This window comes from Cucurbita pepo, chromosome LG09 (genome assembly GCF_002806865.2).
Source record: "Cucurbita pepo subsp. pepo cultivar mu-cu-16 chromosome LG09, ASM280686v2, whole genome shotgun sequence".
Lineage (NCBI taxonomy): Eukaryota > Viridiplantae > Streptophyta > Magnoliopsida > Cucurbitales > Cucurbitaceae > Cucurbita > Cucurbita pepo.
This window is the reverse complement of record NC_036646.1, coordinates 4286698-4310225: the sequence shown is the minus strand read 5'-3', so window position 1 is coordinate 4310225 and position 23528 is coordinate 4286698. Positions and strand designations below refer to the sequence as shown.

General features: G+C 37.3%; 2 protein-coding genes, 1 long non-coding RNA gene and 1 other non-coding gene across 6 annotated transcripts; 2 read left to right on the top strand and 2 right to left on the bottom strand.

Annotated features, from left to right (window-relative positions):
* Nucleotides 1–10708: 10708 nt before the first annotated feature.
* On the top strand, nt 10709–10809 carry LOC111802774. Its single transcript, XR_002816310.1, has one exon. It is a non-coding gene; the product is annotated as a U6 spliceosomal RNA (small nuclear RNA).
* A 1475-nt stretch (nt 10810–12284) lies between these two features.
* Nucleotides 12285–17240, bottom strand: LOC111801403. Of its 2 annotated transcripts, XR_002816131.1 has the most exons (4): nt 17079–17240; nt 16749–16854; nt 12649–13012; nt 12285–12413 (listed from the first exon to the last, which is right to left on the bottom strand). It is a non-coding gene; the product is annotated as an uncharacterized LOC111801403 (long non-coding RNA). The 2 variants fall into 2 exon arrangements; XR_002816132.1 differs by lacking the exons at nt 16749–16854; nt 17079–17240 and adding an exon at nt 13101–13182.
* A 101-nt stretch (nt 17241–17341) lies between these two features.
* Nucleotides 17342–18557, top strand: LOC111801402 (chaperone protein DnaJ). 2 transcript variants are annotated; one of them, XM_023685391.1, is made up of 6 exons: nt 17343–17460; nt 17683–17775; nt 17866–17896; nt 17992–18018; nt 18083–18215; nt 18301–18557. In XM_023685391.1, exons 1-6 carry the CDS (start codon nt 17395–17397, stop codon nt 18353–18355), a joined length of 405 nt encoding a protein of 134 aa, XP_023541159.1. In that variant the 5' UTR covers nt 17343–17394; the 3' UTR covers nt 18356–18557. The 2 variants fall into 2 exon arrangements, with proteins under 2 accessions (XP_023541160.1, XP_023541159.1); XM_023685392.1 differs by lacking the exon at nt 18301–18557 and having other exon boundaries at nt 17342–17460; nt 17866–18018; nt 18083–18161.
* On the bottom strand, nt 18469–23287 carry LOC111801400 (tricalbin-3-like). The gene is made up of 8 exons (XM_023685389.1): nt 22272–23287; nt 21900–22141; nt 21608–21626; nt 20980–21179; nt 20653–20762; nt 20405–20503; nt 19272–19710; nt 18469–19175 (listed from the first exon to the last, which is right to left on the bottom strand). Exons 1-8 carry the CDS (start codon nt 23078–23080, stop codon nt 19087–19089), a joined length of 2007 nt encoding a protein of 668 aa, XP_023541157.1. The 5' UTR covers nt 23081–23287; the 3' UTR covers nt 18469–19086.
* Between the last annotated feature and the right edge of the window lie 241 nt (nt 23288–23528).

Genomic DNA, 23528 nt, shown 5'->3' with positions numbered 1-23528 from the left:
AAAATAAATGAATCCAAGTTAGGCTCGAAATAGAAAACTCACCTTCTTTGAACCTCGTTGGAACACTAACTATCGGTCTGAAGCAACTCGAGATTTCTTCACAAAATTGGTGTGAAATCCTTTAAAAAATAACATAATAAAATTTTAAAAACCTAACTCTTTCAAAATTTCACAAATGAGAGGAAAATCGAGATAAAAACCTGAAAAGTTTACCTCCGGTTTTTTCTCAATTCTCGATGGATTGGAGTAATTCAGACACCCAAATTAGTCTTTCAACATCTGTTTAACAATTCTTGTGAAGGAGCTTCCGCCAAAACAGACTTAAGGTTGTCGTTTGGAACGTTTTTTGGTTTTTCTCTTTCTCACCCGCTCTTACATACCACGGTTAGGAACGTGTCAAAATCATAACTTTACTCTTAGGGTTGACATTGACTATTTTTCCCAATGTTTTATTATTTTTTATATTGATTTTTTTTTTTTTTTAATTTATTTAAAGCATGGACTATTTCTCCTTAATAAAATTTCAAAAAGTTTAAACTTAAAAATAACCGTAAGAAAATTAATCCTCCTTGGGACTCAAATGTTACAGTCAACGTGACAACCGCTCTAGATCTAGCACCCCAATTTTAACAAAGTACATTCATGCATGCTTATTAGAAAGATATTACTAAACGATCAGAAAAAAACGCTTACTCATGACATGATTGGAGCACCGGGGTTGTTACTTTTCCTAAAATCATTTTTTCTTTAGCTCTTTCCTTTTTTATTTTTCTTTCTTCCTCATTGATCATCCAACTAATCATTACCAAACTCCTAATTAAGATATAGAGACGGAAATGACCAAAATGCTTATTTAGGGTTGACTTTCATCATTTTTTCTAATTTTTTATTTTATTTTATTTTTTTTAGTTTACTATTTTTTTAAGCATTTAATAAATATATTTTTAACTGTTAAGAATGAGATAGAAAATATAATTGGGAAGGTGTGTATTATCATTGATATTGATATTCTTTAAATAGGATACAAGCTAGTACAAATGAGGAAAATATAAAATAATTAAATACTAAAATAAAATAAAATATACTATAAATCTAACCATAAATGGAAGAATATTAAGATATAATATCTAGGATATATTCCATAAATAATATATCTCAACATTAACTTTAATCATTCACATTTAAAAAAAAAAAAAAAAAAAAATTGTCTCCATTTATAATTTATATTTTATATATGTAATATATTAAATATTAATTTAAACACTTTTAAATTAAAGATGTTTTACTTATTTAATTAATATGTCTAATATATTAAATATTAAGGGAAACAATTGACATGTTCTACCAATTATAAGCTCTAATACAAAATTAATTAATTAATCTGTGTAATTAATGAGCTCCAATATAAAATTAATTAATTAAACTATGTAATTAATCAATTTTCATTCATTCATTATAGCTCAGCTCCGGTAAACTTAGAGTTGCACTTTTATACACTGTACGATAAGTTATGTTCATTGATATAATCATTACAAGCAAGTTGATCCTTCACGAGTTGTTCATAATTTCAGTTGGGTCAAAAATACGTTTTACCTCTATAATTAAATCTTTCACTCAAAGTTTGAGTGATTCTCTAATGAACAATTTGTTTCTGATCTAATCATAAACCATAAACCAAGTCGGGCCAATGAGAGGGTGGGGTCCCATTTGTACGTTTTACCTCTATAATTAAATCTTTCACTAACCAAGCCCCTCTCAGGCCAATGAGAGGGTGGTCTCAGGCCAATGAGAGGGTGGGGTCCCATTTGTATGTTTTACCTCTATAATTAAATCTTTCACTCAAAGTTTGAGTGATTCTCTAAGAACAATTTGTTTCTGATCTAATCAGAAACCAACCAAGTCCCTCTCAGGGCAATGAGAGGGTGGGGTCCCATTTTTCATGTCCCAAAATCAGTACTTGAAAGAACAATTCATGATATTGTTCAATGTAAGTACATGCGACATATGGGTGAATGGTTTGTAGCTTAAATTAAGAGTAAATGTGGTTGTTCGGATCCGAGCCCAAGTCTCCACGGCCACAACGTAGATTCTCTCCACTAAACTACAGCCACTTCAATATTTAACTTGTTCATCCCATTCATTATTAAGGATAAGTAAGCAAACTTCTAATTTTCTCATACTAGTTTGTTCATAAGAACCCATTTTGATGAATGGGTTGTAGAAAAACTAGAAAACTTCTAATTTTCTATGGCGGAATGGTTGGTAGATAAACCAGCAAACTTCTAATTTTCTATGGCTGAATGCTTTGTAGATAAACCAACAAACTTCTAATTTTCTCAAACTAGGCCAACGATAGACAATAACTCCCCCTCGAACACAACTTACAACTTTCATCGTACTGTGCTCTCCAAAGAGCAACTCTTCTAAAAATCTCAAAAGGTACTGAGTTGCAATCCCATTCCAGCTACAGGACAACTAGGAACACAGAGCTTTCTCCCATTTTCCGCCCGCCTCTTTGGTCTTAAGAATGTTGGTTTTAAGANCCCGCCTCTTTGGTCTTAAGAATGCTGGTTTTAAGAATGAGTGATTGCCCTTCTCCGACCCTTACTGTCAAACTGGTTAGCGGACAGCTAATGCATTCCACTTATTGAACAGGGTTCTATGGTCAGTCCGCGACCCCTGGATACCGAAGGCATCCTTGGGGTGGTCTTATAGTTCCTACGGGGTGGAGACGATGGGATGGGTCCATGGATTTTCCTTCCTTTTATTGCATTTTGCTCAAAGGGTTGAAGGGAGATAGTGCATCAAGTTGTTCACAAGGGCCAACTTGATCCTCTTCCCTAGGGATCCCAGATGAGGAAACCCTAAACTTATCCTCCTCCCTATGGATCCCAGACGAGGGAACCCTAAGAGAGCCGCAGAATTTTGCAACTCCAGCAAACTTCTAATTTTCTCAAGGGCCAACTTGATCCTCTTCCCTAAGGATCCCACTAAGAGAACCGCCGAATTTCTTCTCAAGGGCCAACTTGATTCTCTTCCCTAAGGATCCCACTAAGAGAACCGCCGAATTTCTTCTCAAGGGCCAACTTGATTCTCTTCCCTAGGGATCCCAGATGAGAGAACCCTAAGAGAGCTCGAATTTTGCAACACTTCTAATTCTTGATCCTCTCCCTAAGAGAGCTCGAATTTTGCAACACGTCTAATTCTTGCACTCTTCCCTAGGGATCCTAGATGAGGGAACCCTAAGAATTTGCACTCTTCCCTAGGGATCCCAGATGAGGGAACCCTAAGAGAGAACGAATTTTGCAACACTTCTAATTTTCTCAGATTAGTTTGTTCATAAGAACCTAATTTTGCAACACTTCCATTTCTTGCACTCTTCCCTAGGGATCCCAGATGAGGGAACCCTAAGAGAGCCCGAATTTTGCAGCACTTCTAATTTTCTGGAAAAGGTTAAGGATTTCATTCCTGTTCAGTCTCTCTCATTCATCTTTCTTACAGTCGAGTAAAAGAGTGTTTGAAGGTAATATCGGGGAGGGGGAAGGAAGAAGTTAAGGGACAAGTTCAGGAGAGAAAGAAGAAGAGTTTCTAGAGTTCAATCAGTCAAAGGTGAATGAGTCCTGGCCTTCAAAGACTCTTTTCCTCTCCCTCTTGTAATAAGGATTCATGGGACTGATTTCACTCTTGAACTAGGTAAAGCAGCTGGCTGAAAGGTCAAGCTCATGAGCATGAGAGCCAAATGAATTGAAAGATGAAATCGAAAGATGGATGAATGTTTGGTTTGGGAAGGGATCGAAGAAGTTTTGAAATGAATGGAAAGACAATCTACTTGCATTAAGTGATCAACTGCTACTCTACTCTTGATCCTTTCTTTCACTCTTTTCCTCTGCCTTCACTGTAACCTAAAGAGTCCTCTGCCTTCACTGTAACCTAAAGAGGAAAGATTCATTCGACTCAACATTTCTTCTCCTTCAGTTCTTGTTCGAGGCTTCACTCCTCACCCTATCGTTATCGTGGCTTCACTCCTCACCCTATCGTTCTCGTGGCTTCACTTCTCACCCTATCGTTCTCGTGGCTTCACTCCTCTTCCTTAGGGATCCCAGATGAGGGAACCCTAAGAATTTGCACTCTTCCCTAGGGATGTTCTCGTGGCAACACTTCTAATTTTCTCACACTAGTTTTCGTAGCTTAAAAGAAAATGTGCCTATTAGGATTCGAGCCCAGGTCTCCACGACCACAATGTGGAATTCTAACCACTAAACTACAACCACTTACATATTTAGTCATCATTTATCGCTTTCATGATTAAGGAACAACCAACGAACTTCTAATTTGCTTCACCAATTTGTTCATAAAAACTCATTCCGTGTTTTGAGTTATGTTAATATGTTTCAATAGTTTGTAGCTAAAAAAGGTAAATGTGGCTTTTGGGATTCGAGCCCAGGTCTCCACAGCCACAACGTGGAATTCTTACCACTAAACTACAACCACTTGGATATTTAGTCATTATTCATCGCTTTCATGATTAAGGATAAACCAACAAACTTCTAATTTGCTTCACCAATTTGTTCATAAAAATTCATTTTGTGTTTTGAGTTATGTTTCAATAGTTTGTAGCTAAAAAAATGAAATGTGGCTGCTGGGATTCGAGACCAGGTCTCCACGGCCACAACGTGGAATTTTCACCACTAAACTATAGCCACTTGGATATTTAGTTATCATTCATCACTTTCATGATTAAGTATAAACCAACAAACTTCTAATTTGCTTCACTTCATAACAACTCATCCCGTGTTTTGAGTTACGTTAATATGTTTCAATAGTTTGTAGCTAAAAAAAGTCAGGTCTCCACAGCCACAACGTGAAATTCTCACCACTAAACTATAACCACTTGGATATATAGCCATCATTCATCACTTTCATGATTAAGGATAAACCTGCTGGGATTTGAGCCCAAGTGTTCACGTGGCTGCTAGGATTCTCACCACTAAACTACAGCCACTTGATATTTAGCCATCATTCATCCCTTTCATGATTAAGGTTAAACCAACAAACTTCTAATTTGCTCCACCAATTTGTTCATAAAAACCCATCCCGTGTTTTGAGTTATGTTAATATGTTTCAATAGTTTGTAGCTAAAAAAAGTAAATGTGGCTACTGGGATTCAAGCCCAAGATGTTAATATGTTTCAATAGTTTGTAGCTAAAAAATGTAAATGTGGCTACTGGGATTCAAGCCCAGGTCTCCACGGCCATTATGTGCAATTCTCACCCACTTCAATATTTAACCCATTATTGATCCAGTTAAGGATAGACCAACAAACTTCTAATTTTCTCCACAGTTTGTTTATTAGAGCCCATCTTGATGGTTTTGAGTTATGTGCTAAGGTCCCAACATTTTTCGTTTTTTATTATCATGTATAATAACTTCTCCGATTATCCTTCCTGTTATATCATTATCATAATTTTTTGTTAGGATCGCACAACAACGCACACGCTCGATTTAGATGAACACAAAGAATGGGATAGAGAAAAGTGCAAGGAGAACTCTGACTAAAAGAATTTGGGATAGAGAAAAGTGCGAGAAGAACTCTGGCTAAAAGGATTTGGGATAGAGAAAAGTGCGAGAAGAACTCTGGCTAAAAGGATTTGGGATAGAGAAAAGGTGCTAGAAGAACTCTGGCTAAAAGGATTGGGATAGAGAAAAGTGAGGATTTGGGATAGAGAAAAGTGCAAGGAGAACTGTGGCTAAAAGGATTTGTTTTTATTGATGACTTCACGTATGTACCGTAAGAGAGAATTAGAGTGAAAAGAAAGTACGTTTTCAAAGTTCTACTAGACGGGATATATATATATATATGGTTCAGTTTACTATATATAGCTTTACCAGATTTAACCATTTACTATATATAGCTATTTACCATATATAGCTTTACCATATTTGGTTTTACCAAATATAGCCGTTGACCAAGCTATAAATACAGTGAGAAGACTTCATAACCTAACACTTTTTATGTAATTTTGAGGTTGTGTATCTTGTCGAAACATCTTATTCCCATGTCATTCATATCATACATCTTATCATGTCACGTGTATCATATCATACGCATATCGTGTCTCCCAACATATCATGTGATACAGTAAACTTATCATATCATAAAGCATATCACAATATTCGTCATATCATCAAACGTATCATACCATAACATATATCATATCATAACATATGTATTTCATTCACATGTCATATCTCAAATACAACGTCAAACACATTGTACCATAACATTATCATATCATTCACATAACATATCATAGTCCTATCATTTCGTAATACATATCATAATCATATCGTTTCACAAACATATCCTAATCATATAGACATATCATACTCATATCGTTTCATAAACATATCATAATATTATCGTTTCATAAACACTTCATACATATCAAACATATAACACGTGCAGAACCACGAGGCACGTGTAATCATACAAACATCAACTTTTAACCAAATCGATAGTAAAGTCACTTACTTGATTAGCCTTAGCTGGTTTTCTTCCTAAATTTAACTACTTGAGTTCATCCTTTGAGGTTGTTCCAAGTATTGTGACCCTATCAGAATTCACCAAATTTCATTCGCAAATCTCATTTTTCTAATTTAATTCAACTTAAATTGAGTAAATGGACCTTATGCTCACCTTATTTTCCTTAAATAAGGTCAAAGTGGCTTCAGGAGATTTAGAAACCAAGAAACGATATATTATTTGTATATCGAGCTGCCTAAGTCGAGAAGCCGAGGAGTCGGGTCGAGTCGCGTTGAGCCGAAGGAGTCGACGTCTGCATGTGCTACACATGTCACTATGGGGATGAAGACGTGTGAGTGGGTCGTGAACCTGGTCGAGGCGTGGAGTTCGGATCGCTCTCTCGGGTTGTTCCTGTGGTGCGTGGATTGTGGTCGTCGGTTCTGGGCTTGGTTGGGACGAGCGTTGTAGGTGGGCTTTGGGGCTTGGTTCGCAGCTACTAGGCTTCACGCTGGTCGTGAACCGAGGCTTGGGTTTGTCCTACTCACGTCTTTGGGTCGAACTAAATGTTCATCGTGGGTTGGCTCTCGTACTAAGTAACTCGAATCCGACCCAAAGTTGACCCAAATTGGTTGTTTTCTTCACCCGACTCGCTTGCAATTTTCTTCAATTTTCTCTCTTCCCGAATCGTATTTCGACGATTCTTTCTGTCATCCTCCGTCTTCTGTGACCTTCAGTTCATCGTTTCCTTCACCCCACGACATTGCAAAGCCTTGTAATTACCTATACACATAGATCAATCGATATTTTTAAGCTTTCTAAAAATCGAATCTCGACGGGGATTTTGTCCAAGAGAAGGCTTCATGGGTATTCTTCTCCTCTTTGATCTGTTTTCTCTGAAGATGGCAGGTGTATGGAGTCCTTGGAAGTGTTGAGGAAGCCCGGCCTCGTGGGTTGGTTGAAGATGTGAGAACTCCGACACCTTACCAGAATTCTTGCGTTTTTTTCCACAACTGCATTTTTTTTTCTTAATCCTTACATAGATCTAAGAATCCTCATTGATATGCAATCCGCAATAAATAAATAAATAAATATATATAGATATATATATGCTCGGTTTTAGGTCATTCGCATCAAGCTCTTGTTCATCATTCGAGCCTTCGTGCACAAATAAATCTTTAATTGGTGTGGTGCTATGCCCACTATTAGATGAACACGACTCTCCACAATGGTATGATATTGTCCACTTTGATAATGAGCTCTCATGGTTTTGCTTTGGGCTCCCCCAAAAGGCCTCGTAACAATGGAGATAATATTCTTTGATTATAAACTTATGTTCATTCCCTAAATTAATCTATGTCGGACTTTCATCCAAAACCCACCACTTTGAACATCATCAACGTACATAAAATAATATGATATTTTATGCAGTTGACTAAAGTTGTACCTCTTCTAACCAATATTTAAACAAATGATAAATATGATAGCTTTATTTACTAAGAATCACACTATTATTATCAAGTTTAGCCTTTGGAATAATAGATAACTAAAATCAATAAAAATAAAATAAAATATTACGGGAATTTGTGATGACAGGACCCCATAATTTAGTTGGCATACGACTATACCTCGTATGTCTTTGTCATTTCCTTGAAATAAATAATTTTAGAAAAACTTGAGTATTTGAAATATTCAGTAAGTAACCCATTAAATAGGATCAGGTACGCATATACAAAACATAGACATGGAACATGCACGGGACTGAAATCATTATTGTCAAAGATCTATCATTTTTATAATGAGTCTTGGAAGACTTTACCCCAACAGCTGAAATTCGACACCTAGGCAATAGAATCGAGATGAGCCCGTCATAACGTCTCATGATATTAAATGAGTTTTTTAATTTTATTGATATTTTGAATTAATTTCGATTATTTGATTATTTAAACTTATTAAATTCTATATAAGCTTATCATCATTAATTTCGTATAAATTTAATTTAATTTATTCTAAAAATAGAAATTATATATAATGTTACCATTGTTAACAATCTCAAATAAGGTGGGACCAAGTACATTTTTGACTTAGATCTAAATAGGTTCATATTGATTAAATTAAATTATTAGGTTTGTTTAATAGAGCAACTTTTAAAAATAAACAAAAAAAAAAAAACAAAAAATCCAACATGTGAATGAAAGAACGCTACTAATACTCTTTACCTGAATAGTTATATTCTGCTAAGCCGTTGTTGTTGCCTTTACTTGCATGCTAAGTAACACCGTTTTCAGTCTCTCACTAATTCTTGCTTTCAAACTCTCTTTCGAAAATCTCTCTGCCACCGTTTTCTAAACCTTCTTCTTAACTCGGGGCTAGAGGCTCGAGCATACGTTGTTTGGCCGTAGGCGACGCGCAAACGAATTGGCTTAACTCACTTGTTGCTAAGAAGTGAGTGCTGCACAATCACAAGTCCGCTGCCAATAAAACAGCAATTCTTTAATGGTCAAATAATTTAGCTACACACAACATAATGGTCAAATAAACCAAGGGTTGTTGGTTCACACAACATAATGGTCAAATAAACCAAGGGTTGTTGGTTCAATTGAACCAACCACATCATCGTCATCTTCTACCTTAGGTTAGAAACCATCGCGTCGATGTCTCTATACCTCTAAAACTTGTATTCGTCAGCTCGTTCTAAGTGTCATCCAGATGGTTTGTACGAGTGTTCCAAGCATTAAATCTCCTTAATTTCTCTCACAAACGTGTGGGTATTCTTCCTCCGAAGCTAAAGAGATAAGTCTCATACGATATGAATTTTGAAGTAAAATGTCGAGTTTTCTCGGTTCATAAAATAGAATGTCAACCCAAAATTGAGAGTTTATCTTCTAATTTTTTCAGCGTTTGTGTTCTTCACCGAAGTTGATGATAACTCTCTAAAATTTTTGTAGTTAATTATGCACTCATACAAACTATTTTCTCATTATTTGCTCCATTTGTTCTAATTAGTATGCATGAAATAGTTGATTGTAGTTTAACATGAAAAGAATATCAATTTGCACTAATCAAGCCTAATGGTACATTTAATTAAGTTATTTAGTAAAATTTTAGAACATCTATACTGAACCATGATGTTGTAATAAATTTGGAAACAACCCTACTGTCAAATTTGTCAAATTTGGAAATAAATTGTTGACCCTAGTTCTGTAGCAAATATGAAAACAACACTGCTGTCAAATTTGAAAACAAATTGTTGACCCTGATTCTGAAGCAATTCATAAAGAAAACTTTCGGAGATAACATAGAAATTTTAATCCACATCAGCAATCTACGTGGGTCATTGACTACCTAATTAGAAACATCCTAAGTGAACGATTTTATTCTTTCTTAGCCCTAAATGGAAATAACAAACCATATAAAAGGAAAAGGATATCTAAAAAGAGAAGAGAGCCACATTTTAGAAAAAAAAAAGAAGAAAAACCCTAATCCATCAATTGTTGATGTGATAGATTAGGGCAAGTAGGTGGACGTGAGAGCTCAAAGGAAGGAAACTTTTTTTTGAAGAACAACAACAAAACTTGATAACATGATTGAGACGTGGGTTCCTCTGTTTAATTCTGTTTGTATGGATAGCTAAACTTTATAAGGAAGACGAGAAAGTTTTATGTAGTTTTAAGCATGTTGACAGTATGATTTACATGTTTATTTATTTTGTCACTCTACATGCATAATTGTTCTCTTACACACAAGAAGAGAAGAGAGAGAACAATGAATTTCTCTTTAATACTCGAGTTTCATTGGAGGGATACTAGAAGATAATAGAAGGGTTAGAAATAAATCTTCTCCTATAACCTTATTAATAGAAATTACAAAACGATTAAAAAAGTAATCACCCTGCATGACTGTCAAAATTTCCTATAACCTTATTATATCACCTGCTTGACCGTTAGAATTCAACTTGGGAGTATTAGGAGGGGCTAGAATCCACCATAAAACTCAACAACTTCTCTAATCTCTCTTAACCAAACCATCCTCATCATTATTGATTTCCTCACAGTTTTCTCCTTTTCGATAGCAGTGGTACTCTATATATATTTTGTTTTATTAGTTTAAAATCACCACACCCACGTGAATCTTGAATGTTAGCACTTAATCTCGCAATAAAAGTAACCAAAAAGATTGGTCATCCATGTAATCAATAATTTACTCCAATAAAATTGGAATGATTCAAAGATTAGCATGACCTCTATACAAGGATGACAAACACAAATCGAGAAATAGTCCAATTTTTTTGTAACGAAACATTTCTTGTAAATGTGTGAAAATCTCTCCCTAACAGATAACTTTTAAAAAAATCATGAAACAGACGGATCAAAGCAGACAATATTTGCTAGCAGTGGAGTTGGGCTGTTACAAATTTATTTTGTACAAGTCTATAAAAGATAGGGAGTTTATTTAAGCTAGATTTCTATCATTGGTAAACTTCAATCACAACTATCATATTTGCAAATAATTTTCTTTCTATTTGTGCTACTATTTTGGCCAATTTTTCTACTTTTCTAACCATCCCTACATACAATTATAAAAAAATAACAAATAATAAATTAAAATTAAAATCTTTAACTATGTTTATAAAAGTATTAGTAAAAAATGAAAGAAAAAGAAACACTTTAAAAAAAATTAAACTTCACGGTCTTGATCTGAATGATCAGTTAATTAAATTTGGGAGATGATTATTTAAACATAGAGTTGCGGAAACACGGGGATGGCGTTGGAAGATGGGAGAGGAGTTGGTAGGAGTAGCAAACCCATATAAGAGAGTACAACCACATGCAGATGCAGTACAATGATAGCTAGGCTTAGGGTGAGGAGATTGGATTGATAGTGTACTACATCCATGGTGTAGTGGTACTGCTAGTAAGGGGGTTGTACTTGCATTGTACTGCACTATACCTAGCAAAGGCCAGGGGTTGCTGTGGTGGTGGTGTTTATTTAAGCCTGGGATTTCACTAATGGTTGAGGGATCCTTCAAAACAAACCCAAATGGCACACAGAAGGTAAGGGGAAGTAGTTGTTGAGTTTGGGGGATTGGGGAGAACGGCAGCGGGGAACAGACAGCGCATGGATGGAGTCCTCAACAAAACCTTTGCCTTCCTCTCTTTGTTGGGCCTCTACTCATGCACTGCCTCTTCCCTGGCTGCCTTCATATTCTCATCTCCATCCCCATACTCTTCTTTTGGTTATATTATTTGTTTTCTTTTAACTTCCATAGATCAAGGCTTCCCCTTTTTCAGGATCAACTCACTCTCGCTCGACTGTGATCTGTTGTATCATACGGAAATCAAACTCTTCCTTTTTAAGGTATATGGTAACTGTGAGATCTCATATCGATTGGAGAGGAGGACGAGATATTCTTTATAAAGGTGTGGAAACCTCTTCCTAACAAACGCATTTTAAAAATCTTGAGGGGAAGCTCCAAAGAAGACAATATCTGCTAGCGGTGGCTTGGACCATTACAAATGGTATTAGAACTAGACACTGGGCGATGTGCCAACGAGGAGGTTGAGCCCCGAAGGGAAGGTGGACATGAGGCAGTGTAGGGTGGATTGGAGGGTCCCACATCGATTGGAGAAAGGAACGAGTGTCATCAAGGACGCATTTTAAAAACCTTGAGGGGAAGTCCCAAAGAAGACAATATCTGCTAGCGGTGGCTTGGACCGTTACAAATGGTATTGGAACCAGACATCGAGTAATGTGCCAACGAGGAGGTTGAGCCCCAAAGGGAAGGTGGACATGAGGTAGTGTGCCAGCAAAGATGTTGGGCCCTAAAGGGGGTGGACTGGAGGGTCCCACATCGATTGGAGAAAGGAACGAATGCCATCGAAGATGCTAGGCCCTGAAGAGGAGTAGATTGTGAGATCTCATATTGGTTGGGGAGGAGAACAAAACATTCTTTATAAAGATGTAGAAACCTCTTCCTAACAGACACGTTTTAAAAACCTTGAGGGAACTCAAAGGGAAAAGCCAAATACGACAATATTTGCTAGCGATGGGCTTGGGCCGTTACAATAACCCCTCACCCGCACCTCACTTGTATTGTATTTCTATAACAATTATATTTTCAGTTATACCTGAATCAAATGCAAAGTGGGCAGACCCTACTTGATGCAATGCTGTTCTTGCGTCTTCACTGCCACTACGAAGAACATGAAGTGAAGGATTCAATAACAGAGCGTCCACGAACATATCCAGATTCTGCCCCTGCATCGCTTCCTCAATGGTATACTTTTAAATAATGTTAAATAATGTTAAAAGGCTCATGATATGCAGCAACAGCCTCTTATGAAGGAAGGCCATAAATATATATACATTTTACTTCAAAGGAAAATAAAACTCACCATATACCAATAAAATCACCTCATATCCTTTATGATTTGATTCCGTTATGTCTACCACTTACATACTTCCAACTTTTCTTATGTGCGTGTCTCATACCTGTTTTGACCCAAAGAAAATAACCCTTTAGAGTGTGTCGAAATATTATAAACAATGATACCGAGCACGCTATGCTATTGTCACTTACATTTTGAACTTATCCATGGCAAAAAACAACAGCCCAAGTCCAAACTCACCGCTGGCAGATATTATCCTCTTTAGGTTTTTCTTCCCCTCAAGGTTTTTAAAACGTGTCTGTTAGAGAGAGGTTTGCACACCCTTATAAAGAATGATTCGTTCTCCTCCCCAACTGCTAGAGAGAGACTCAACAAGAATGAAGTGTGTTCAGCCTCGGACAATTACAAGAGACATTGAAATTCACCAAATGCAAAAGGGAAATGCAATAGGGAGAAGCAGTGAATGACTATATTGGCAAGGTCATGGGTCTAGCAAATAGAATAAGCATGCAGAAAATTACATTATTCATTTTCCACGTAGTGCCATAATATTCATTTTCCACGTAGTGACATAATTTGGGACATGTATCTATAAACATGATTGAATGAATCTAACACATGTAACTTAGAATGCATGTACTAATTTATTATCAACAAATGAATCTTCATGTAGGTAACTCTTCAATTCCTTAAATTGAATTCTACATAAACTAGTTTACGACTTCACCTTATCTTCTTGAAACACATCTTAGATTCTGCACATCCTCGTCATTCTTATGAGCTTCTCGAACAATGGTTGTTTTAAGGACTTCGTAAACAGATCTGCAATTTGCTCGTCGCTTTTGCAAAAATTGAGTTCAATAGTGTCTTCTTTACACAAATCACTCAAGAAATGAAACTGAACGTCGATGTAACTGAACGTCGATGTATTTACTTCTTCCATGCAACACAAGATTTTTAGACAATTGATAGTTGAAATACTAACATAACTGATAACAATCGAACTTGATTGAGTCTAATCAAGAATTTTAAGCATCTTTCTTAACTAAATTGCTTGGCACGAGCATGGTGCTACTACCACAAACTCTACTTATAGTTGAAAGTGTCACTACCACAAACTCTACTTATAGTTGAAAGTGTCACATAATGATCGCAAAAGTACTTCAAGCTGTGTTTTCATGATGAGTTCAGAAAATATAACTTTCTTGATCATGAGCAACCAGGCTCGACTGTTATCTACTATGATAATATATCAACTATCAAGTTGTCTAAAAATTAGCATGGAAGGAGTACGCACATCGAACTTTTGTTTTTCTTGCGTGATTTGTGTATAAAAAGCACTGTTGAGCTCGAATTTTGCACAAGTGATTAGCAAATCACAGATCTATTCACAAAGCCCTTGAAACATTTATTGTTTGAGAAACTCAAAAGAAAGATCGGGATGTGCAAGAACCAAGATGTGGTTCAGAAAGATGAAATGAAGTCTAAATTGTTTTATGCATCATTAAGTGTGTTTCAGTGGGTTGAAGATTCACTTGTAATACATATATGCATGTATATGTTGTCACTCGGTGGAAAATGAAGAATATAACTTTCTGTAGCCTTTCTAATAATATAAAATTCTATCCTCCCAAAAATTCTACAAGTTTCTCTGCTGTCACCCCACTTAAATAGTCGGGAAATTCTCTGTTTATAATCATCTGATAAATCAAAAAGGATATGGAAAAATCAATAAATGGAGAGAGCAATAAATGAATACAAGATATTTGGCTATAATAGAAGGCAAATATGATACATATGAAAAGCCGTAATTGAAGCAAAGATCTAGATATTTGTCTATAATAAAGGGTCAAATATGATATATATGTGGTAAACTATAATTCAAGGATAAATATCCTTAACATCCCAGCATGCTGAGCGTCGAATTTGAACAAACGTGAAGCTTGAATCTAAAAAATTCAAAAAGAGATCGAGAAACTTTTTATGGAGATGTCAACAACCTGGTTCAGAGGAGACGTTTAGTTGGGCGGCATGTATTCTTGACCATAGAAAACTACAAAGGGATCGTTGGGCACCGGCAATGCTACCTTAACTCCGACAAGAATATGTCTAACCCACAAAGTAAGAGGGGGAAAACCAGAGGGAAAACCAGAGGAAGAAGGAGAATAGAGAAAGGACCATTATAAGGGTCTTGGTCCAGCTGCAAATAGAACAAAAAAAAAAATGCAGAGAGAATGGAAAATCTTCATAAGAATTCCAGCAAATCCAACCTTGGAAGACATAGAAATTGCAGTTAAAAATGGAATGGGAATGAAACGAGATGTTGAGAAACAATCATGGGGTGTGGACTATAGAGACGCAAGGTAAAGGTAAAGGGTTTAGAATTAGGGCAATATCTCTATTTTGAGAAAAGGGCTAGAGATAGAGAGATGGTTCAATGGTGGCTGTGAAGAAGGAAGGGTGGACGTGGTGGCAGTCAGAGCAAGAGAGGAAGAAGAGGGCAGAAACCGAGAATGCGGACTCTAGCGTGTATTTTAGACAAAGAAAGAAAAAGAGGGGCAGAGACGGAGTGGGGCCTACGCCTTGTGGCCTGGTTTGCTATCAAGAAAATGAGCACGAGTAAGAATATCTCAAGTATATTTTAACTGACTAATAAAGAGACCATCAGGAGTGGGTTAGACATGTTCTCGTCAGAGCCAAGGGAACATCGACACTGCCCGATGATCCCTCTGCAGTTTTCAATGGCCAAGAAAATACTATGTCGCCCAACCAAACATCTCTTCTGAGCCAGGTAGCTAACATCTTCACAAAAAGTGTTTCTTTTCAGATCCAAGCTTCACGTTCGTTCAAATTCGACACTCAGCTTGCTGAGGGTGTTAGAAATATTTAATCCTGAATTATAGTTTACCATATATATCATATTTGACCCTTTATTATAGGCAAATATCTAGATATTTACTTCCATTACGGCTCACCATAAATATCATATTTTTCCTTTTATTATAGTCAAATATCTTGTATCCATTATTGCACATTCCATTTATTGTTCTTTCCATATCCTTTTGTAATTTATTTAATAATTATAAATATATCGTATTTGTCATATCTTGTATCCATTTATTGCTCTTTCCCTTTATTATTCTTTCCATATCCTTTGTAATTTATTTGATAATTAGAAATAGAGAATTTCTCTCCCCCGTTTAGGTGTGGTGGTTTCAGCAAATATTCTCATGGTATTAGAGCACGCTGATGAGAATCCTAAGATCAGGGTTTCTATGAAGTATGAAGGATGAAGGACTGATTTGGAAGAACATGAGAGAGGCTATGTTGGCTAAGGGGAAACCGATTGTGTTGGAGAAGGTAAGGTGGTAAGAATAGAGTATGGCGAAGGGTGGGTCTGCGAAGGGTGATTTTGAGGCCAAAAGTAATCAATAGGCTCCGCCTGCAGCAGCCATGGAGACTGCTCCTGCAGCATTGAGAAGCAACAAAGCCAGCAGTGGTGGTGGAGAAGAAGATGAGTAAAGAATTCAGAAGCCATCAAAAATAAAGGATCAGGGTGCAACCCAGAAGGGCTCTAATACATGAGAATATTTACTAAAACCATCACACTTAACTTAAATGGCGGGGAAACTCTCTCCTTATAATCATCAAATAAATTACAAATATATGGAAGATATTTCACTCTAATAAAAGAGCAGCAAATATGATACATCAATCACGTTTTATCTCATCCGATTTATTGTTCAGCTTCAACACAGTACTTAAATACTAAATCTCCAAGCTATGTGATGTCTATACACCAAAGGAGAAAGCACAAGAAAAGTAAGAACAAGTGGTACCTGGTTGATCATACTTAGAAGAAACATACTCCTGAGCTCATGGCCATCAACCTTTGTTCTATTACATTGATAAGCTCCATTGATAACCAATGTGATCGTACTTCGCCTATTTTAAACAAGTTTGAAGAGATCCACAGATTTAGTAGGTCAAGCATTCCAAACATACAGACAAAGATTTCAAAAAGCAACAGATAATCAATAGCATCCCAATTCCCAACGTAAGAACAGCGAAGATTCAGTAACCCATCACTAAGCCCAAGCCGAGAATAACTTGATTGCAACGAAGATAACAAGAAATAAAAGAGATCAAAAGAGATAGAAGATGAAAACCTGAAGAACAAAAACGAAAAGATGGAGCAGAAACGGGCTCGAATGATGCAGGATTTGTGCGCCAATTTGGAGCGAGGGATCGGAGTGATGAACAAGCCCTACTGTCGCTCGATTAATTCCCATATCGCTCTTGTTTCTCAAATCCCCAGAAAGAAGTGCTGTCTGAAACGGGCTCCAAGCCCGTTAGCATTAGAGCTTTTGAGCCCAACATATGCTTTGTTATTGGGCTGTGGACCAGTCTTTTAAGCGGCAGAGTGGTGAGATTGATAAACGTGGACGAAGCCGAGACCACGGACAAGGAGATATTGAGAGAGAAATGCAAGGCGACGAAGCCAGAATCTTGCTCGGATTCTCTCCCGGTTCCCGCCCGTCTCCTTCTCAGGTGCCGTATGAAAACCATATACACATCTCATATCTCTCAATTTCCTCTAAATCCGTTTTTTCTGATCTCCAATCCATGAGTAATATGAATAGATTTTGAAGATGAATCTTCAGCGACGATCTTTGAAGAAGACAATGGCGGATTGTTGCTCCAAGTAGACGGATGTTTGGCTAGGGTTTAATTGAGGAATGTGTGTGTTTATGTTCTTGTTCTTCATCGCAGGTAAAAGAAGCTTACAAAAGGAAGGTATGGGATTCTCATCCTGACCTGTTCCCTGCTCATCAGAAGTCTCAGGCCGAATCCAAATTCAAACTGGTAAGGATTAAAACGCGTTTCCATTGAAGCCGCGACTATATAATGCGTTCATTTCATGAATCCAAGATTTTGATATATCATCTGCTGCAGATTTCCGAAGCTTATTCATTCCTGTTATCTGGTAATTCTCATGTATCCACAACTGATCCGATAGATCACCAAAAACGAATTCAATTGCTTCCACGTTTGATTATAGCCTAAACGAAATCTTTGCAGGTGCCCGAAGAGGAGATTCACATTCAGGTAAACATATCATGGCTTTGTTAGTTCATTCTGGGATACGATTTGATGAGCCAACTATGAACAGCTTCATATGAACGGGTTGTAAGAAGGGGGGTTCCGGTCTCGCAAGGAGGGAGAAGAAATCATGCCTTGATCAAGCTTCCTTTCCTGTTCTTGATTCTGGGGACTGTTTCACTTGGAGGATTGAATGTTTCCCGGTGAGTTCGAAGCATCAAAACATTATGAATTGTTCAAAAAAATCCACCATTTTCAAGAAGTTGCTTGCTTTACTTCATTTTTCAGGGCTTACAAAAAGCAGAAGGAAGCATATCCTTCTCACAATCCTTTTCTTCCTTGAGGCCAGGAAGAATTATGCCAAAAACAAGAGTGTTCTATGTTTAGTTTTGTGATTAGTTGATTTGCAAGAATAAATGTTAAAGGATAGGAAAATTAACAAGTGGATACATGATAGGTGCAAGGGGAAAGAGTGTACATTTGTTATTATAATTTCAAGTCAAAATTGGTATGCCACAGAGTATTGCTCTGTTAGCGCCTTATATACAACCCGAACACGGGTTAAATTGATTGATTTTATTGTTCGTTTCAATGTGTATGTGTATACTTCACTCTAGCCTGCCAAGGATGCGTTGTTCAATACGAATACACAGTCTGTGTATGTCAACAGCAGCTTTGATGAGAGATAGCCAGCTACAAGCAGTCGGAGGCTGAAGGATGATGCAAAATGGCCGATGAATTGGGAAGTTTCTGCGACCATATAGTTGATATAAGATCATGGGTTGAAGAAACCCGAACCATATAAGATCATGGGTTGAAGAAACTCGAACCATATAAGATCATGGGTTGAAGAAACTCGAACCATATAACATCATGGGTAGAAGAAACTCGAACCATATAAGATCACGGGTAGAAGAAACTCGAACCATATAAGATCACGGGTAGAAGAAACTCGAACCATAATAAGGTCATGGGTAGAAGAAACTCCAACCATAATAAGGTCAATAAGGTCATGGGTAGAAGAAACTCGAACCATATAAGATCATGGGTAGAAGAAACTTGAACCATATAACATCATGGGTTGAAGAAACTTGAACCACCAATGTTGATAGCAATAAGCACTGATATACTCGTTATCACAGCAAACCAAAACAATGCCGATTCTGCAGTTTTATACGGATTAGAACACTTCACCACCATCAAAATTTAGCATCACATCAGATATATAAACAAAATGGATATCTAAACAACAAAATTACCAGCAAAACGTCTAGTTTTAACGCCCGAAACTGTCGGTTTGGTGTCACTATCAGCATCACCAGATCTCGACCGTGTTGCACCCATGCTAGTAGAAGTGGCATCATTCTGAAGTTTAGAATTCAACAAATCTGATGCCACTATTCCCTGAAATTCTTCACTCACTATCAAAGCTGCCAGAACGTCCATAAATGGTTCCTTACCATGTTCTTTTGCAGCATTCGTTTCACGCTCATAAGTGCCATTAGGTTCGGGTTCATCAGAATCAGAAAACTCGTCGTCCGATGCAGCCTTATCGTCCTCTTCGTCCTCAACATATGCTTTGTATGTCAATCTCAGCAGTATTTCTCCAGAAGACCTGTTTCTAAAGAGTCCCCAACCTCCCCTCAAAACAACAATTCTGTCCGTTGGTACAGTATCTTGAAGAGATCCAAGATCAACCTGTATGAGAATACGCAAAAACAAAGCCAAAATTTTATTAAACTTCCATCCATCCATTTACCAATTCCACTTACTGTTCTTTCTAACAAGATTCCCAAAACCATGCAAAACAAATAGACCATCCAATGTTATTTGTTCATTTGTACAACATTCTACATGAATTTCACAAGATAATTTTCATCGGTAAACACTCCATCCCAACAGCGAAAGCACTCTGCTGGGCCGGGGGAGAGAATGGGATTAGATACTCCAATAGTCCTAGCCGTAAATAATGGATACTAGACGTTGTGCGTATTGACCCGTGTAATTCTGTAGCTAACACGTTAATATCCCACTTGGGGAGTACGTTCACAAGAATGAAACTCAAAGAAATTAACGGGGGCCCACACAAGCGGTGGAGCATGTGGTTTAATTCGATGCAAAGCGAAGAACCTTACCAGTTCTATCTAAGAGCAGAGTGACAAAAGCTATTCAGAGGTGTCGGAACCCCAAATTATAGAGAAGTGAAAACGCAAATTCAAATTAGAGTAATAGCGACCCAAGTTATGGGACTTAAATAAGACTAAACCAACTTTAAAAATGACCAAAATGATTGATTTAAGAAAAAGCCTTAGCAAATATAGTCAGGCCAGCAGTTTTAGTTTTTCCTCAACTTAGTTTGCACAGTTACAAAGAAAGATATAAGATAAGTTACCTCTGCATTACCAATAGTCAAATCTGCAAATCCAAGAGAGTCTTTCACTTGAATATACAATTTCTGTTTCCTAGGGTTTGCAACAAGCATATGAAAATCCTGAAATCCCGAATACCAATACACGTGAGTACATAAAAGAGATTGAAAACTTAAAAAGAACCCGAAAATAACCAAAGAACACTTGAACCACTATTGTTCATGGAACACCCTCTCTGGTAAAACAAAGGATAATCAGAAATGAGCTTCACCTGATTCCAGATTGGCTCACCCGGTGGCCCAATTACAGTGGTTTGGCTGTTCTTTTTGCTACGTATTATTTGATCACCCAAGGTTAAAGTGACGTATGGGTCTGTTTTTCCTGAGAAAAATAGGGATCGGATCGATGAGTAAAATGTAGAATCATAAATCTATATGAATAAATAGTTGCTTTCGACAGTTTCTGAAAACAAGGTGGGAGTACCACAACAACGTTGATAAGGACCACAAACACTTGATAGCTAAGCATGAGAAATTCAGAAATTAACAAAGCATGGTTTTCAAGAAAGGATAATATAGAAAAGAATGATATTCATTACCATAAAAGACATAAGAAAGCTTTCGAGCATCTACAAGGGTTACTGACAGTTCTCCAACAAAATCTTTATTCTGCATATCTCCTGATTTAACCTCGTATGGGACTGGTCCAACTGCTTTTCCGCTTTGGAAATCTAGAAATATCTTCTTTGGACGTACAAATAACTTAGGTAAATCCTCAGTGAGAAGTTTTGTCAAAAACCTATCCAAACATAGAAAGCAAGGGTCAGAAGACAAATAGAAGGGGGAAAATCAAGCCCGACTAGAACACTCCGTTAAAATTATCAGCTGTATGAGCAAATTAAGATGTGAAACGCCACAACAAAATTATGACATTCAGAAAACTGATTCTGATCAAAAGATCTTGATTCTTTTAAGTACACTTGGGCACTACTTCATAAGGCGATCCTCGAAACAAAAGGCTTCAATAGTACCAATCTTCTTTTCTAGTACAAGTATTATGGACAACGAATTCAGACTCTCATTAGCACGTATAGTTCATGAATTGATTATCAATACACAACTTTCTGTCATAGAATCAATTTTTTTACAACAAAAAATGTCTCTATTCTGCCTTGAACTGACCAACTTATATAGCAATTATTCAACAGTAAGGATTAATCTACTTACATGGAGAGAACAGGAATAGCTGATGTTGTCCCAAGCGTGCAGCCAAAACACAGAAAGAAAAAGATAAACGTGCATCAGCATCCAAAGGTCAAATTTGAATGCAAACGAAAACTATCCTCAAAAAATGAATGAACCTCCACAAGCATGCCTGCTAAAAACATATAGATAAACTAAAGAAGAACAAAAGTAAACCACTTTTCATGCGTCCCTGTCAAACCTCCCTATGACATCTTTTTGCAACTACTAGCTATAAAATGCAATTCATTATCATAGTCAAGAAATTAGGACATACCCATTAAATTGAATAAGCGGAACGGTAACAACTCAAATTTGATCTTTGGCAGTGAAACAAATGCCCATGAAGCAGCACCTACCCAAGGTTCAGTTGGAATAAGCCGCAACTTGACCCATAATTCACCATCTATGTCAAAATCTCGAACACCAACTGGGACGGAAATGGGGATGATGCCAAATTTTAGCGAAAGCATTAACAACATACGAGCACCGCCAGTATAGCGCAGACCAATTTGGTACCTAGAGAACATTAAACGAAGAAAAACAATAATGACTAATGTAAATACGTGGAACTCTATCATCAGTAAGAATTGCAGGAAGGTGACAATCCTGCAATTATTGATTTCCCAGGTGGGGTTAGGAAACTTACTGCAAATCGTTGGCTCGACGGGATGTTCGCCTCTCAACGTTCCTAACTGACAATGGTTCTTCCCCCAAAGAAAACTGCTTGATTTCCACCCTCTCCACATAGTCAGGCTTTTTCAAATCATCAATAACGGGTTGCAACAATCCAACAAGCCAATTCTCAATCCCAGGTCGATAAACTTTCCATAATTTACCCAAAACCATATTCACCCACTCCACCGACTCCTTCCTTTGTAAATCCTTCTCCAAGAACAATGAGAAACTAGTAGGCACTTGGGGCCACGAGCCACGAAGCCCATCCTCATTTCTAAATTTACTTCTCTTCCTGAATGTCCATAATTTATCGAAAGCAACTCCAACAAAGAAAAAGAACACAAAAAGTCCAACAATATTACGATTAATAGGTGGGGAAGGGATAGGGTGCAAGACTCCTAGTTGGGTCCTTAACTTATCAACAATAGGATCATCCTGGAAACCAGTGAAGTTTGATCCCACTTGCAGAGATGGATCCTGAGCAAATTGCTCCGTTTCCAATTCATTAGCAATACGCTTCAGTACAAAATCCTTAGCACCCGTCCTCGCAGAAGTTGCAAATTGTAGATTGAAATTAGGAGTTGAGGCATCAGGAGAAATAGAACAAGCAAAGAACCATTTAGTTCGGAAATTTCGAGGAACAAAAGCTGGGGAAAATCGATTTCTTCTTTTGGGATTCCGATAAGAAGAGGAGAACGCAATGAAATTACTACATGAACAATGTTCAGAAAAGGCATTGGATAAGCCAAAGCTCGGGGATGAAGACTGCGAAGAAATCATTTAGATGCAGGAAAGACAGACGAACAATGGACATGCAAAATCATAAGGAATCAACAACATGGATTGAAAGGCAACACAGGCAACACTGACCTGAATCTGTGAAGTCAAAAGGAGAACGACGGCGGAATTGAAGCAAGAATTTGAAGAAAATCAAAGCAGAAAAACAGGAATCAGCGGAGGGATTGGGATTGGGATTGGGACTGGAAATCGGGGGAAGAGCCACTGAGCGAGACGGGGGTGATAATAGAAGCGATGAGTTCTGAGTTTTTGGAAGCGCCACGTGGAGTGGAGGGAGATGACGTGGCAGAATCTATGGTTGTGGTTTCATTATATCATATTTCCCACTCATCCCTTTCTCACGACGTCGTTTTCTTGGTTCTTCTTTTTCTTCCCCTCCACAATTCCGCATTTTATTTTTCTTCCCTTTTTTATATTTATTTTAATATTG

Bases quoted from the DNA above. Each gene is read 5' to 3' on its own strand.
- LOC111801402 (XM_023685391.1), top strand. From the start codon at position 17,395: ATGCAAGGCGACGAAGCCAGAATCTTGCTCGGATTCTCTCCCGGTTCC. The intron at 17,776-17,865 runs GTAAGGATTAAA...CATCTGCTGCAG, and splicing joins CCGAATCCAAATTCAAACTG to ATTTCCGAAGCTTATTCATT. The intron at 17,897-17,991 runs GTAATTCTCATG...AAATCTTTGCAG, and splicing joins TTATTCATTCCTGTTATCTG to GTGCCCGAAGAGGAGATTCA.
- LOC111801400 (XM_023685389.1), bottom strand. From the start codon at position 23,080: ATGATTTCTTCGCAGTCTTCATCCCCGAGCTTTGGCTTATCCAATGCC. The intron at 19,711-20,404 runs GTAACTTATCTT...ATTCTCATACAG, and splicing joins TGACTATTGGTAATGCAGAG to GTTGATCTTGGATCTCTTCA. The intron at 19,176-19,271 runs GTAATTTTGTTG...ATAAAACTGCAG, and splicing joins TAAAACTAGACGTTTTGCTG to AATCGGCATTGTTTTGGTTT.